We start from the raw sequence: 16876 nt of genomic DNA, 5'->3' as shown, positions 1-16876 counted from the left end.
TAATTAAAATTGAAGTTAATTGCTTATAAAATAACGTTACATCTAACGGTGCCATAGACAATAGACCCATCAATGAAGTAGTAACTCCTCGTTCGCGAATCGCAGCGACGCCATTGTGCAGTGCAGTGGCGGACGCAAAAAGCGCCTCGACAATAAACGCATGCATCTACCCCGGCCTGTGAAAACCTTTCATTTTCCATTTTTGCTGCCGTAACTGTAAGACTCATTAATCTGAAAGCATGATTTAATTATACGTCAAAGCCTCTACAATGTACAAAGCAAACATACAATGTCTACATACATTAGTGGCATAATACATAATAGAAAATATTACTTTAAGCATTGTTTTATTATAGTTATATTTATATTATTATGTGTGGACACATAAGTATCATGCTTCATTCATCTACACTTATATAATATTATAAAGAGGAAAACTTTGTTTGTTTGGTTGTAATGAATAGGCTCAAAAACGACTGGACCGGTTTTAAAAATTCTTTCACCATTCGAAAGCTACATTATCCACGAGTAACATAGGTTACATTGTATTTTGAAAAAAAAAAAATGTAGTCCACGCGGGCGAAGCCGCGGGCGTAAAGCTAGTTCAAAATATACAGCACGCACACGTTTCTCTCCACAAGTTACACAAGGAGCTACCTTATCTAGCATCTTATTTTTTTTGTAATCAACAATGTTTTAAATATCTGTAAGTAAATAAAATTCTACAAACTTTACTTTAGTCAAACATCGTAAACTTACTGCACATGTTTATTCTAAGTTCAAGGGTGCAAATTATGTATATCACATAATCTGAGCTGTTGCTAATCGCTTTTGCTTTTACGAGTAGTTCTCACGTTTAATAGCCATCAATCACAATTATCTTTTTACGATCATTACTGCGGCTTTATGACAACTGCATTAGCTAGCTGTAATGAAGATATACTCAAAGGTTTCTTTCTGTGCGTTTACAAAAACGTCTAGACAAATAGCTATCACGAATCGAAAGTTTAGATCTCAATCACAAGCTGATCAGCCCTAGTTTTCATAATACATTAGAAAACTGTGGTTTGTCATGACGCAGAAAATAATTTTAAGTCTTATAGACTGCTTGTCCAATAGTTATAATAGATAGAGGTAAAACAGTCGATACCTAAGCGGAAACGGTAATGCGGTGCGGTTGTCGCAAACCACCAGAGGGCGTATCATTGAACCGCTCGAAATGTAAATTATAATACATTTTGCATAAAATTGTCCATTTTCTATCATCGTAGCCACATTAACTCGTTGATGTCTTTTACACGTGCTTAGAAAAACTGAATACATTGGAAGTAATTATAAATAGTAGCGCTTTTATGTTTCATTAAATTATCTCAAACCATATTCCATATCTATTTTTGTCGAATATTAAAATGAAAATGTCGCGTAAATAAGCGCTTTTGGGCATTACTTCAATATTACTTGCAAAATAAATGTTGGGTTCTTTTTTTTTTTTTTTTTTCAGCCAAATGACGTCCACTGCTGGACAAAGGGTAATGTTGGGTAATTGAGTAAAAATATTGAACGCTCGGCATAATACTACTCGTACCTACATTCTTATTTTTCCTCGTTTGTCACAAGGATCATAAAAAACTTTAAGTTTAAAATCCCTTTTCAGAATGATCATCCATCGAGAACATGTTAGGCTGAATTTATTGCAAACTTCATCAATTTCTTTTGCCAATAATAATTAAGCCAATACTTATGGATAAATGCTGCGTCTCACCGCGTACAAAACTAAATGCAGGGAAGCAATTTAATTCAATCGTGTGCAATGTATCATTATGTACCGCGTCGGTCGATTCAGTAATAACCCCCGATTCAAGTGTGCTCTATATTTAGAGACAACTTATGGTTCCGTTCACCTCACTCTGAATGTAGATGAGCTCATGTGCAAGAACGCATTAATATTTTACGAGTAGGCGCTACAGTTAACCGTGATAATGTGCAGGCGCACTTGAACCGATTAATTCGATTTGAGATGATCGTGTTTCGGCTAAGAACGGTATTGTTATTGTTAACGGGTGACGCGCGTGCGTGGCGAGTGGTAGCGGGGCGACGGCGGCGGCGGCGCGGGCGCAGCTCAGTGCGGCGGGCACGACCGCGCCGACATGCTGTGCCCCGCGCGTTGCTCGTGCTTCCTCTGCCGCGAGCTGCAGTCCTGCCGCGCCGCCGACGCCAGAAAACCCCCCAACAAAATGTCCGACAACTTCATCCTCAAAAAAGCCGAGGCCTGGGAGCCCATGAAATTCATACGCGGCGCCGCTCGCCTCTCAGTCCGGCACTGGCAGGGCCGCGAGCCCCTGACCACGTCCAAAAACCGGATCGCCACGCATAAGTCCACCAGCTGTGAGCAACTCTACCCTCACCCCTCGGAGGATGAAGCGGGTCCTTTCGGAATGAGACGGGCTCCCAGCACGGATCGCGTCAAACCCCAATCGGAAAACAAACCCCTTTTCAAAATCCTCGGGAATTCTCGTTTAAAGAAAATAAACAACAGTGACGCTTCGGAGTCTAAAGTTCGGCGCAGTGTCCTGAACTTCAGGAAAAGTGAACCACCCAATTCTAAAAACGTTCATGAAAAGTATATCCCTCTGCCTCAGGCCTCTCCTGTTGAACATATTTACAGTGAACCCAAAGCATGGAATTCTCAAGGTGACGACTGCTGTCGACCTCCAGTGTACAAAAGCGTTGAGAAAAAGAAAGATGATAATAAAGGATCTGTATCAGATAAAAAAATCTACAGTAATCGTCCTCCGTGCTATGAGGAATTAGCCCAAAGACTTTCACAAGAAAAGAACAAAAAGGCTAATCTGCCTCTTACCGAGGGAGGCTTAGCAAATAAAATTACCCAAAACAATAACAAAGTAGTGATTTACTTTGGTGATTCCATCATACGGAAACACAGTGAACAAAAGAAAGAAGCAGCCAAGCATACTGAGGAAGCGCCACATAAGGAGGAAGTTATTTACGCCAATCGACTACTGGATGAAACTGGGAATTTAGGTCTCGGTCGAGAAGTTGACAAGGGTGGGGGAACGCAAATGGTGTCTGAAGTGCAGGTTCCTGAAGCGATTTACGCTGAAGTGAAATCTGTCGATAGCAAAGAGGCGTCCGAATTGGTGACGATCAATGACGCTACGTACAAGAAGGACGTCTTCGAGACGATGAGTTCTGATGGTTTCCTGATTGTGGAGTTCGAGGGAAACTACGAGCGAGCTCGTCAGCTGGTGGAGCTGATCCACGGGTCAGCGACGGACCACCACGAGGCCACGGTCCTCGACGACGACGAACAATTCGACTGGAGCTTCATCCAAGGCTGGAGAAAACGGTTAGTCCCATCTCTATTGAGTCGCTACTTGATGCTATTATAATTAGAGCTGTAGACATTACGACCTCGATTCCACGAGCTTTGTTTTATAACCGTGAGCATAACTGGGGAGTAACTGTGTGACCTAAGCTTTAATAACTGATTGTGTTTCGGGAAGCAGGGCAGTCTATCGCGGAAATAGCGGAACTTGATTATGAAAAAGCTATTGGATTGGGTAGGTAATTAATGGTAATTAATTAGACCTATTATGTTACTTATCAGCTCAAGCGATCCCGTTTTCAGAATGGTTCAATACCTTATTTAATCAGCTGTCTTCCGTTTTACAATGGAGGGAAGTCAATGTTACACTTTTAACTTCTCCCCATTACAATTGTCGCGGTTTCAAATCCTAAAACATAATTCTTTGAAGAACTCATGCTTTATGGCTATCTTTAATCGACCAATCTTACGAATTACTTAACTTCGAGCACATCCTTACATTAAAGTTAACAGCACGTTAACGTGGTTATTTACAATCTGAAGCTTTCATTCATAAAGGTATCCAAGGACTAGCTGAAGGCATGTTAATAAATTCTCGGAGTAGCATTTAACTGAAGATTTATTAGACAGGTCATATTGAAAAGTCAATAGCAATTTCTCTTCAAGTGGCATCCATATCTTTTATGCCCCATAGCTAATAAAAGACTCGTTGCAAATGTATCTGTATATTCGCGTTTAAATAAAAGGAAAGTACTTTGATAAAATCAAAAAACCAAATAAATTCCATGTCATTTGTATCCTTATCGGGAATGTTTCAGTGACAGGAATGAAATATTGTCCGCGTACCAAGAATTAGGGCGTGAACATAAGCTGGTATAGTAATTTAGCGTGGAGAGTTATAACGAAATTCACTTGAATCTTCTTCCTTCATATTTCTTATTGTTAACTTTATATGGAGGTTGTAAAATTCCAGTGTAAAATTAATAGCATAAAAGAAATTGTTACTGCACATATTGTCATATTATGGCAGTGTTAATTCAAGTGTGTTACATAACACAGTCATGTTTATTATTCGTCTGATCCGTGCCGGAATCCGTCGGAAGACATTCACGCTAATTGCTCGGCAATTCCGCGGATAACAATCTACTGTTGTTGGTCGATGCACCCGTGCGAGCTTCTGCCTCTTTGTCTCGACAACCATCTTCGACCACCGCCGGCTCGTCTGCCAGGCCATTACAAACCTTATCACCACGCAAATCCATCACTCAACGGCAAAACTCCTGTAAAACTCCGCGCGGTGTTTCGCTATCTACATCGAATACCGCATTTGTTACATCTTTGTTCTGTCTGTCTCTATTTTCTTGTTTATTGGGTTTCCCAAGTTTTTTAAACACTGAACTTCCTTGAGAATCACTGATTAAGAATACTACAATTAAAAAAGTGGGTATTTATGTAAAATCTTAGTCTAAGTATAATTGCTGACTATTTACCAATCAGAATTTATAAATCTTCTAAAGTAGAGTTTCAACACACTGATTAATAAGCCACACAAACTGTTTAAATATTAATACTTTCAGTTCTACATAAATTAACTTGTAAATTAATTCTCTAATAATAATTAATGATCACCTTCCTTGTATTTACTAACTCAAACGAAGAAAAAATCTAAAAAAAACACGTAAATGCATATTAAATAGTAATAAATTCCAAATGCATTCAACCTTGATCTATACATTGCAGCAGCATGAATTCAATTAATAATTAACTTGTAAAAGTATCATATTAATATTAATTTTGAGATTCAGACGATTACAAGTAAACACAAATAGAACTGAAAATGGTGTTTAATAATCGTTGTTTTCGTAGGAATCTCTGTCTCTTCAACCCAATACAATCATTTAGGTGGGAAAACATTTAAACAGACAGATCGACTCCACAATATTATTAATGAGTATGGTACAGTATCCATAATACTCTTTCCAGTAGCTTCACGGTAGAATCGCACGATGCGAAAACATCAAAACAAACTAAAAATCCGTGAAGGATTGTCAAGGACGCAGCGACCACAACAGTTAGGCTAATGTGTGCGCTCTAATGCGCAGACCCAGACAATTTTAAATTCTATTCTAGCTTCATAAAGTTCAATATAACAAAGCCTGTTGGCATGAGCGGGCAAATTTTTTATAGTATCATCTCATTGTGTTCATGCTTGGGCGACAATTATGACACGCTAGCTTCTCGTGTGAAGCAACTGGCAACATTGTTTTTCGTCGGCGTCTGTCGCGGCGACATGTGGCAACATTTAAATTTGTGGTCACCTCTGCGTGTCCATTTGCCCATTAGCCAAATTTTATCTTGCAACACTTTGGCACTAAATTGAGACTTCCTCTTGAACTCTATTATAAAACCTTATTAGGTTGCAACATAATGTCTTACCATCTTTTTATTATTTACTTTATTAATTATTCGTTCAGCTCTATTGGTAAGGAAGAGCAATTACTAAGTCGCAATAAGTTAGCTTGTTAGTAAAATGTAGGTGATTGTTTAATTAGTTAATTATTAAAACGAAGTTGAGCGTAACTATCTCTTAATCAGTGTCCGTTATGATCATAATAACATAGAAAATATGGTCTCAAAAGTGTTTAAAATGTATGTCTATAGTGTGATTATCACCGGTCTGTTTCAGCCATCATCATTCATATTTACACTTGTGCGTCGGAAGCGCACGCGTTACATAAACTAGTTACGTGCGCCAGCGCATACTTACGGACTCGTTCCGAGGTAGTACGCATCGTTTCCGAAAATTTCAAGTTTTACCGCTTTCGTTTTTGTTTATCTCACTTCTAGATTTGACTTTAGGCCCTTATTGTCTCGTGTTCATATTCTTTTCCAAGATTTCCTTACAAATCTTCCTAAAATTCTTCCCATCAAAACCAAGTGGTCTAACATGTCGTATGATCACATTATTTAGTTTCTAAAGTGTATAAATTCATACATTAATTATATCTTGAATAACCCTGACATGCTAACTGTCCGTGAGATACCTATAACACTCGTACCTAATAACCAATGCCATTCCTAAGTTGAAGAGTAAAATAAAAGAGGTAAATAGCTTTTAATAACTTACTACTTTCGGAGTCTACTAGGGCTCTACATTCGAAATGGTTCGGGGTTCAGGGACCATCCAAAAATACATTCATATGATGAATAACTTATTTAATAATGTATAATCTTCATCTGTATATTGTACCTCTTTATGTTTGTTGAAGTGAAATAGATAGCTTTTTTTATTTCATGGCAATCAAATAAATCTAATTTTTCATCGTCCAACACAGTGTTCACTTAATTCGTTCCAATTACTTTGATTAGCACTTCACCAATCACCTCTGTGAACATTTTTATGGGCGTTGAAACAGCAAGTGACAAATTTTTTAATGGCTAATTACTATCAGTTCCCACACTTTCCTCACACTTCCTTAATCACTAGAGCCGTTAATCTTCTACTGTAACTTGCAGTTATAGACTTGGTTTTACTTGAGCCGACAGCTCAACGCTTTCACCTAGTTAATTGTTACATCTCATTTTTATATTTGTTGTTATGTCATGTTGGATTTCCTCTGTCAGAGGATGTAGTACCTACCAGATTTGCTTTGATAAATCTCATTATTTCATCGGTTACAAAGCTAACTGTTATTATGTAATTATTATTTGTATTCTTTTTAGAAGATTAACTTGCGATTACTGAATGTTTTCTCAATGAATCAACAAGACTAATTGCTCATTTTGAATGTAAAATATCACTCCGTTTATTTAATGCAACAATTTTAATTGTTGTGTCTCGTCAATCCGATTTCTCAGTCATGCTTAGTTGTTGTTTGTGTTTTTATATAAATGAGATGAGTAAAAAGATATCGCTTCTTGACTACGCTATCACCTGGTATACTTGCCTACTTTTATACACATTAGAAAAATTAACGATGTGTAAAAACCCCTATTTGTGATTATTATTTGACGTATAGGCCTCTCTTACAGTGATTACGGGTAGTTATGCTATCCACTATAATGCTGTAGGTTGATACTTCTAACGATATTTTATAAGCTTGTTGTGGAACACTAACTGGGCAAAGGACTCTCCTAGATCAACTATATCCCTCTTCTCTCCTCCTAGGCCGTTCCTGATGATCCCTCCCATCCCTGCGACAGTAGTCGTTTTCAGGTGATGGTCGATGGTAATACCATCATACTTTCGGTTCGCTGTTTTATTATCTTTCTCTAACTGTATTAAGGTCACGGGACCGCACCTAAAGTCAAGTTTCCTCCAGCAACGACAGGGCAATCGGCCTTCAGACTCGCTCTGGTGACGCGCGCGCATTTTAGTCACACTTTCTTGGCGGGGCGAATTTAGCACCCTAAATATGTCTCAGTTGAACTCCTCGATTGTCTTATGGTTAGAGTGCAACTCTTAATTTGGGTTAATGTGCTTGATCAACTTTAATAAAGGAGACTTTTTTGCTACCTCCATCCAATAATGCTAATGATTCTCTACTTAAAATAATATCGGCCTTTACAAGAATTTGTGATCCTAATTAGACCAAAAAAGCAAAGCAAAGTGGCAGGTAATACATGTATCATCATTTACAAGTACAGCAATTTTGCATGAAGATGTTCAGCGTTGGGAACCAGAGTAACGCACTTAAGTTTCCCATAAAAACGAAGTGTCACAGAGAACAGCTATCGTTGCGCGGGAGCATTAGTTCGATTCGGTTCGCATCGATTCGCTGCCGTGACGTCTATTGTCAACCTGACATCAACCTTAAACTTTCCGCACTAAAGTCTAAAACCGGTTGACATAGTACACGGTTAAACCAGTGATGGGATTACAGCAATCTCCCAGTCAACAACCTAACTTTGACCTTACACGTTACGTCGTAAGGCTCAGAAACATTTACCTAGATTTGTGTCAGCTTTAGTGATGGGTAATTCTCCTGGTCACCCGTTATGTGATCCCGATCAAAAAGTAGAGTAATTCGATTACATGCAAAGTATATGCAATTCTGTACGTAGGTGGTAAATATACAACTTTAAGCTGACACCTAAGAGAAAAATATGAAGTATTTTTTAAGAATCCCCTTGACGTTAGTTGGCGCCCAACATGTAGCAATACTGAACCTTCAAATATGCATTTAAATATTATACCATCAGCTTTCTGTTAATGTATGAGTATTTAAGAACATTCAGCATGGAGGCTGATCTCTGCTCTAGTCCAGGGTTTCCAGTTGAAGTCTGTGTCAGTCAAATCATGCGATTGGTTAATGTTAGGTACGTACTCGTACTTATCATGCGGTTGCAATTCGTCACTTCAAGGCCATGTCAATTGATGTATCCTCATCGTCAACAAGGGAACATGGGGCTAGCAATAACTCTTCAGTTCAATAATTGAGATTTTGAAATTTTGTCTACTAAGGCTGGGTTGCACCATCTTACTTTAACTTTGTCAAACGTCAAAAATCTGTCAAACTCCATACAAAAAACACCGGTTAACGTCATATTTACGGTCACAGTTAGGTGGTGCAGCCCAGCCTAAGGCTAAGATGAGATGGTGCACATCTTACAAGCTTTAAAAACTTCAAAAATCTGTCAAACTTCATACAAAAAGCACCGGTTATTGTCATAGTTACCGTTAAAGTTGGTTTGTGCAACTGAGCATAAGCTTGTAAACAAAAAGTCAAACACGGTAACTTTATTATTGAAACTTACAGAAAGATAATTATTAATTCAATACCAACCTCTCGTGTACCGTGAGCACTGAGTCACTGAAATTTGAATAATTTAAATATAATTTTACTTTTATTATCAATTATTATCAGATGTCAACTTTAATGCATTATTGACATTCTTACTTGACATATCATTTACATGCCAATATCTTGGTAAAACATGTTGTATCACCTGTTAAAACTGTAACACCAAATCATGTTGCTCTGTAATATGTTTTCACACATGTTTATGTAAATAAATATCTTTATCTTTATCTGACTAATCAGTGCGAGATTATGACGCATTGTTGTCTCTAATCTAGGCTATTAGATCTAAAATTAGGCTTATTCCACTATTCCCTTTGACGATGCCCGTCAACGGGGAATAGTGGAATAAGCCTTTAAAATCATGCTAAAACACAAACATTATATTCCCCAGGCCATCAAGCGGCTGCCGGCCATCGGACGACGGCGCGTGGTGCGGCGGCGCCGGCGCGCGCGCGTTACGGGTGCGCGTGAGCAGCGCCGCCGCAGCGCCAGCGCCCGCCCACGCGCGCCGCCTGTCGCCGCCGCCGCCCGCCCACCGCGCCACCACCCCGCCTAGACCCGCCGAGCCCGCTGCTAAACGTAAGTCTAGTAAGAGTCTTATGGCCGTTTTCAATCAATCCCTAATTTTTAAGTGACCACTATGGTAATACATAACAGACCAGGTATTTTGTTTTCATAGGGGTCACTTAAAAATTAGGGATTGATGGTGAAAACGGGCATTAGCATCATTTACAGCCGATGGCAGTCCACTGTTGGATGTTGGACCAAGGAACGCTGCTTAGGGCTTCTTCTTTTGAAATCGGCAGAAAAGTTCTCAAGTGGTGACCACGGGCTGGCCAAAACAATGTGGGCCCTCCACTAGGTGGCCCAACAATCTGATGAAGGTCGCGGGAAGCAGGGCCAGTCGTTATGGAAATCTTTGGGGGAGGCCTTTGTCCAGCAATTCATTTGGCTGAAACGATAGAAACTAAGCCCTTCTTGTTTTGAGATCGATTGAATTTTCATCGAGATTTTATTCAATGACTTTGTCTTGTCCTATCCTAGCGCATCTAGAAGAGACACCTCCCAGCGCAGAAGCGGGCGAAGCGCGTGTCAAGGCACTAGGCGCGGTGTCGCCGCTCACGGCTGCCAGCGCGCCCGTGCGGGCCGCTCCGCCGCAGAGCAGCTGTGCCTTACGACCCAACCACCACCACCGGCCCGCCGACAGCGCCGCGCCCGTGCAGGTTAGTGAGACGCTTCCCTAGCGCATCTGGAGGGTCTCCTCCAGATGCTTCGGCTGCTTTTGCGCTGGGAGGCGTCTGCCTCCCAGCGCAAAAGCAGGCGAAGCGCGTGTCAAGGCTCTAGGCGCGGTGTCGCCGCAGAGCAGCTGTTCCCTCCGTCCCAACCACCACCACCGGCCCGCCGACAGCGTCGCGCCCGTGCAAGTCAGTGAGATATCCCTATCGCATCCAGAGAGGAGACGCTTCCCTAGCGCATCTAGAAGAGACACCTAGTGTAGAAGCGGGCGGTAGCCAGCGCGCCCGTGCGGGCCGCTCCGCCGTAGAGCAGCTGTGCCTTACGACCCAACCCTAGTACACGCTTCCCTAGCACACCTCGATGAGACGCTTCCCTAGCGCATCTCGAGGAGACGCTTCCCTAACGCATCTCGAGGAGACGCTTCCCTAGCGCATCTCGAGGAGACGCGTCCCTAGCGTATCTCGAGGAGACGCTTCCCTAGCGCATCTAGAAGAGACACCTAGTGTAGAAGCGGGCGGTCGCCAGCGCGCCCGTGCGGGCCGCTCCGCCGCAGAGCAGCTGTGCCATACGACCCAACCACCACCACCGGCCCGCTGACAGCGCCGCGCCCGTGCAGGTCAGTGACACGCTTCCCTAGCGTACCTCTAGGAGACACCTCCTAGCGCAGAAGCAGGCGAGGCGCGCGTCAAGGCCCTAGGCGTGGTGTCGCCGCTGAAGAGCAGCTTTGCCCTCCGCTCCAACCACCACTACCGGCCCGCCGACAGCGCCGCGCCCGTGCAGGTCAGTGAGACGCTTCTCTGGCGCATCTGGAGGAGACACATAGTGTAGAAGCAGGCGAGGCGTACGTCAGGGCTCTGGGCGCGGTGTCGCCGCTGAAGAGCAGCTGCGCGCTGCGGCCCAACCACCACCACCGGCCCGCCGACAGCGCCGCGCCCGTGCAGGTCAGTACACGCTTCCCTAGCGCATCTCGAGGAGACGCTTCCCTAGCGCATCTCGAGGAGACGCTTCCCTAGCGAATCTAGAGGAGACGCTTCCCTAGCGCATCTCGAGGAGACGCTTCCCTAGCGCATCTCGAGGAGACGCTTCCCTAGCGCATCTCGAGGAGACGCTTCCCTAGCGCATCTCGAGGAGACGCTTTCCTAGCGCATCTCGAGGAGACGCTTCCCTAGCGCACCTCGAGGAGACGCTTCCCTAGCGCATCTCGAGGAGACGCTTCCCTAGCATATCTAGAGGAGACGCCTCTCAGCACAGAAGCAGGCGAAGCGCGTGTCAAGGCACTAGGCGCGGTGTCGCCGCTGACGGCCGCCAGCGCGCCCGTGCGGGCCGCCCCGCCGCAGAGCAGCTGTGCCTTACGACCCAACCACCACCACCGGCCCGCCGACAGCGCCGCACCCGTGCAGGTCAGTGAGACGCTTCCCTAGCACACCTAGAAGAGACGCCACCTAGCGCATCTCGAAGAGACGCCACCTAGCGCATCTCGAGGAGACGCTTCCCTAGCGTATCTGGGGGAGACGCTTCCCTAGCGCATCTGGAGGAGACGCTTCCCTAGCGCATCTCGAGGAGACACTTCCCTAGCGCATCCAGAGGAGACGCTTCCCTAGCGCATCCAGAGGAGACGCTTCCCTAGCGCATCCAGAGGAGACGCTTCCCTAGCGCATCCAGAGGAGACGCTTCCCTAGCGCATCCACAGGAGACGCTTCCCTAACGCATCTGGAAGAGACGCCATCTCGTGTAGAAGCAAGCGAGGCACGTGTCAAGGCCCTAGGCGCGGTGTCGCCGCTCACGGCTGCCAGCGCGCCCGTGCGGGCCGCCCCGCCGCAGAGCAGCTGTGCCTTACGCCCCAACCACCACCACCGGCCCGCGGACAGCGCCGCGCCCGTGCAGGTCAGTACACGCTTCCCTAGTGTATCTGGGGGAGACGCTTCCCTAGCGCATCTGGAGGAGACGCTTCCCTAGCGCATCTCCAGGAGACACTTCCCTAGCGCACCTCGAGGAGACACCTAATGTAGAATCAGGCGAGGCGTGAGTGAAGGCTCTGGGCGCGGTGTCGCCGCTCACGGCAGCCAGCGCGCCCGTGCGGGCCGCTCCGCCGCAGAGCAGCTGTGCCTTACGCCCCAACCACCACCACCGGCCCGCCGACAGCGCCGCGCCCTTGCAGGTCAGTGAGACACACTATTTTAGCGCAGGTCAATCGATAAAAGCTTATCATGGCCCTCATAAGAAGGCTCAAGGTCACCCAAAGGGCGATGGAGCGGGCTATGCTCGGAGTTTCTCTGCGTGATCGAATCAGAAATGAGGAGATCCGCAGGAGAACCAAAGTGACCGACATAGCTCACAGAATGGCTAAAATCTAGTGGCAGGGCGGGGAACATAGCTCGTAGAGACGACGGCCGTTGGGGGAGAAAAGTTCTCAAGTGGCGATCACGGGTCGGAAGACGTAGCGTGGGCAGGCCTCCCACTATATGGACCGACGATCTGGTCAAGGTCGCGGGAAGAGCCTGGATGCGGGCAGCGCAGGACCGTTCGTTATGGAAATCCTTGGGGGAGGCTTTTGTCCAGCAGTGGACGTCATTTGGCTGAAACGAACGAACGGAAAACTTATCGCGTCGCGCATCCTAGGTCTACGTATTTCTGTGGACCAGTAATGGATTTACCGAGTGATACTTCCTGACCTACTTATTTCCATAGCCAAATCGCTCCCTCCCCACCCTCAATAGGATATCCTAACTCGATACATGACTTATTTTATTATATAATTGTTTATCCATGAAAACAAATAGATATTATCGACCTACTTCCAACAAAAGCTTTCATGTGCACTGCCCCACTTGTCGCCACGGCAATCAGGTGCGGCATAGACAAGTGGTTTGCGGTCAGATCTAGTTTGTTTACTGATCGGTGGCTACTTGCGGTCGGCCTGATGGCTTACGTTGCAAAATTAGTACATCGTGTAACGTGTAAACTTTCATGGCATGTAATAGACGCATATTTATCCGCCTCTGTGGTCTAGTGGTAAGACCACCTGCTTCAGACGCAGAGGTGCCGGGCTCGATTCCCAGTGGGGGCAGATTTTTCTGTTCGGTTTGGTTGGTGGTAGAGCTTGTTCTTAGTCCGCCTGGCTAGGAACCACCCTTACCTAAGTCTGTCGCCATAACAACATTGTTAACAGCATTGTTGTGTTTCGGCAGTTAGAGGTAAGATAGCCAGTTCCTCCGTGGTTGAGGATTCCGGTTGAAGCTCGCTTCCACCTTCGGCCTGATCATCACTTACCATCAGATGAGATACAGGCCAAGAGCTTCCTCGTTGTGGATAAAAAAAAATAGAAAACTTTTTACCTGACCATTTTCTGTTCTTCTCATTAAATTACTCACGTACTTATCTCAGTTTCACCCGTTGCTTCGATTTGACTGTGAACCAAAGTGTAACGAAGCGGTGATAATAAGCTGGTGCAAGTTTGTTAATTACCTCGATTACTCACTTCCGCCTGTCTATTGTTTTCGGATACCCATTTCCAGTTCACTGAAGTTTGAGCAACGTCTTTGGTGGATATGAGCCTTGCTACATCTAGTGGCTTTGAACTTTCAACATCAATTTGTTCAACCAAAACTTTGTCGAATCGCCAGCGAATTGTTAAGTATTTTACCTGCCAGAGAGATTTATTGATCTTTCTTCAGAAACTGAATTCCTTCTGAAATTTAATAAAAATTAAATAGTTCAAAATATATTTAAAGATAAAAATGCTGCTACATTGCGCTTGAGACCTTGAGTGCACTAAACACTACATACAATTACACTGCACTTGAGTGCACTAATTATTACATAGGGACTTATTTTAACTTTTTAAGGATGGCTTCATATATGCTTATTACCTACTCTTTGACTCAAAAGCTAACTTCCATTTAATTTGTACTGAATACGAGAAAAACGGTATTTGAAACAAATTAGCACATTTCAAATACCACCGCGATGATTATCTCCCGCGTATTATTGCATAAACTCAATGAATCTCCGAGTTTATACCTTTGGTACAGCCGAATGGCCGGTTCCCGTTGAGTTTTTACGAGCGGCTTTACTGTCGATTAGACTTCTTCGACTCGTAATAATAACGGTCGAGATATGCAAGCTTCGACTTCTTTTTGCAAAAGCGCCAAGCATTTAGTAAACTTGTCTTGACAACGCTAAGGTTGAGTTGCTCCACCCAACTTTGACCATAACTATTACGATAACCAGTGTTTTTTGTATTCAGCGTAGTTTGACAGATTTTTAACGTTTGTAAGATAGTAACTCAGCCTAAGAATAAAAGTAGCACTTTTTTATGCACAACGAGGAAGCTCTTGGCCTGCATCTCACCTGATAGAAAATGATGATGAGGCCGAAGATGGAAGCGAGCTTCACCCGGAATCCTTAACCACAGAGGAACTGGCCATCTTACCTCTAACTGCCGGAACACAAGTTAACAGGATTTATCAATGTTGTTATCTCAACAAACTTAGATAAGATGCTGGTAGCTATCCACAAGTCCTACCACCAACCAAACTGAACAGAAAATTTTACCCCCACTGGAAACCGAACCCGGGACCTCTGGGTTTGAATAGGCAGCCTTACTACTAGACCACAGAGGCGGTTAGCACCTTCCTGTCCTTGTTAGTATGTTGGGATTTAAATAAAGATTGTATTCCCACGAATCATAATCTTACTGACAGCGATAAAAACAACTGTATAAAAGCAGAACTACTTGCATCTACTTCCTACTTTAGCACCCGAGATCTAGAGAGATAACGCGCATGATTGCAGTCATCAGTTACCTGAATATGAAGCGGCCATCAATCGGAACAACGCATTGATGTCATCAGGTCTCGTCGAGATGCGTGGGCGCATAGTACAGTCGGAATTTGAAAATATTTTACTTTCTGAAACAAGTTAAATCAACGAAGGCATGATGATTTGTAGACTGGAAAAACAATTTTCACTAAGCAAAAAAAAGTGCTGAATTCACGTACCTACAGACAAGAGCACATCAGCAACCAAATCTTTAAATTATGTATCGTCTGTAGATAAATGTAATATTATTAACGCCTAATCTAATGACTTATGGGAAAGGTTTTGATGCATCAATAAGTATTATGTAATTGTACGAGAGACATGTAAAAATTTGACATTACGAGAGTAAGTGTAATATGTCCCCGTGGCCGACTGTACTGGCTTTATTATGTGCTGATAACGTGCGCACACGCCATCCGCGCATCACCGTTATGGATTCGCCACAAACAGAAAAACATAATGGCTATTATATTACCATGTCATCATCATAACTAACAGATCTGTAAAAAATTCAGAACTGTTACTTTTTATGGCTCGGAAACAAAATGCTTTTAGTGTCCAGTTTTTTCTTGCTTACATCTACATGAATATTGCCTATTGTACATTTCACGCAGCGGTGGGCAATTTTATTTTTGAATGTTCACACCAATTACCTAATCACAAACTAAGCAGTGCCTGTAGAGCGGTTAAAATAGTTACACATAAACTTCTTTGACCTTTAGTTGGTTTAAATGCCGTCTGCTCTCAGCGGGATCCGAATCCAAACCATAGCTGGTGATTGATTTGGTACGCGTAATTACATCCAAGCTAAGCTGGCATTATTGTAAATGTGTTTCCAATTATTTGAAAAAAAAAAAAGAAAACAAAAAATACAACAGTGCTTACAATGTAAACCTACTCGAGAACCTATCCATCAAGCCACCTTGTTCCTAACTTTTCATCTCCGCATAATTAGCGCCTCGGATCGCATTACGAACAATTATTACAATAATTACCCGCGTAACGGGGAAAGTGTTGCCAGAACAAAAAATAAATAACCATTGTCTTAGTGAGCTCCCACGATTTTGTGATAGGGAAAAGCGTAATCGCTGGGAAGCTTTAAGAGCGAAAGCGAACGACAATGGCGGCCATCTTTGATGTCGCAGGTGTCGTAAGAATTTATTTTGATGCAGACACCAGATCTTTTGGCGCTAGTGTTGATTCACAGAAGGATCTCACAGTACTTAGCTGACGATAACGAATCTCCATTATTTTATTGCATTGATGTTATAATTTTTAAACTTTTATGTAACAAATTGCTTAAGTTTTATTGCGTTTCTCACAGATTTATCAGTTTTAGATTTTAGATAGAAGGAAATGAATCTGGATAAATTGAGTCACTAGACTAGGCTATCGCCATTGGGTCATCAACAACTAAAATCAGGCTACAAACATTGCCACCATTAGTTTATTTACATAAATAAATATGAGTAGTTTCATTATTCGACGTAACATTACCGAATGTAGCGCAGTTTAAAATGTATTTATGCCACCTCAAATTCCATTAATTGTTGTTGTTAACGAAATAAACATTTTTCATTTTCATTTTCATTTTCATTCATTTCATTTTTCATGGAACTTATGTAAAACCATTAGCGCTGTTTGAAGTCATAATAATAACATTAATACT

General features: G+C 43.2%; 1 protein-coding gene across 1 annotated transcript in view; it reads left to right on the top strand.

Annotated features, from left to right (window-relative positions):
• Positions 1–2134: 2134 nt before the first annotated feature.
• The window catches only part of LOC135073458 (uncharacterized), a 60319-nt gene continuing 45577 nt past the window's right edge, over positions 2135–16876 (top strand). The window contains exons 1-6 of the mRNA XM_063967641.1: positions 2135–3367; positions 9542–9729; positions 10195–10373; positions 10488–10574; positions 11035–11166; positions 11202–11327. Coding sequence (XP_063823711.1) covers positions 2148–3367; positions 9542–9729; positions 10195–10373; positions 10488–10574; positions 11035–11166; positions 11202–11327 — 1932 coding nt within the window. The 5' untranslated portion in view covers positions 2135–2147. The remainder of the gene's footprint in view (positions 3368–9541; positions 9730–10194; positions 10374–10487; positions 10575–11034; positions 11167–11201; positions 11328–16876) is intronic.

The sequence above is a fragment of the Ostrinia nubilalis genome, chromosome 7 (assembly GCF_963855985.1).
Source record: "Ostrinia nubilalis chromosome 7, ilOstNubi1.1, whole genome shotgun sequence".
NCBI classification, from domain to species: Eukaryota; Metazoa; Arthropoda; class Insecta; order Lepidoptera; family Crambidae; genus Ostrinia; species Ostrinia nubilalis.
Note: the sequence above shows the minus strand (reverse complement) of the source record. Positions and strands in the feature narration are given on the sequence as shown.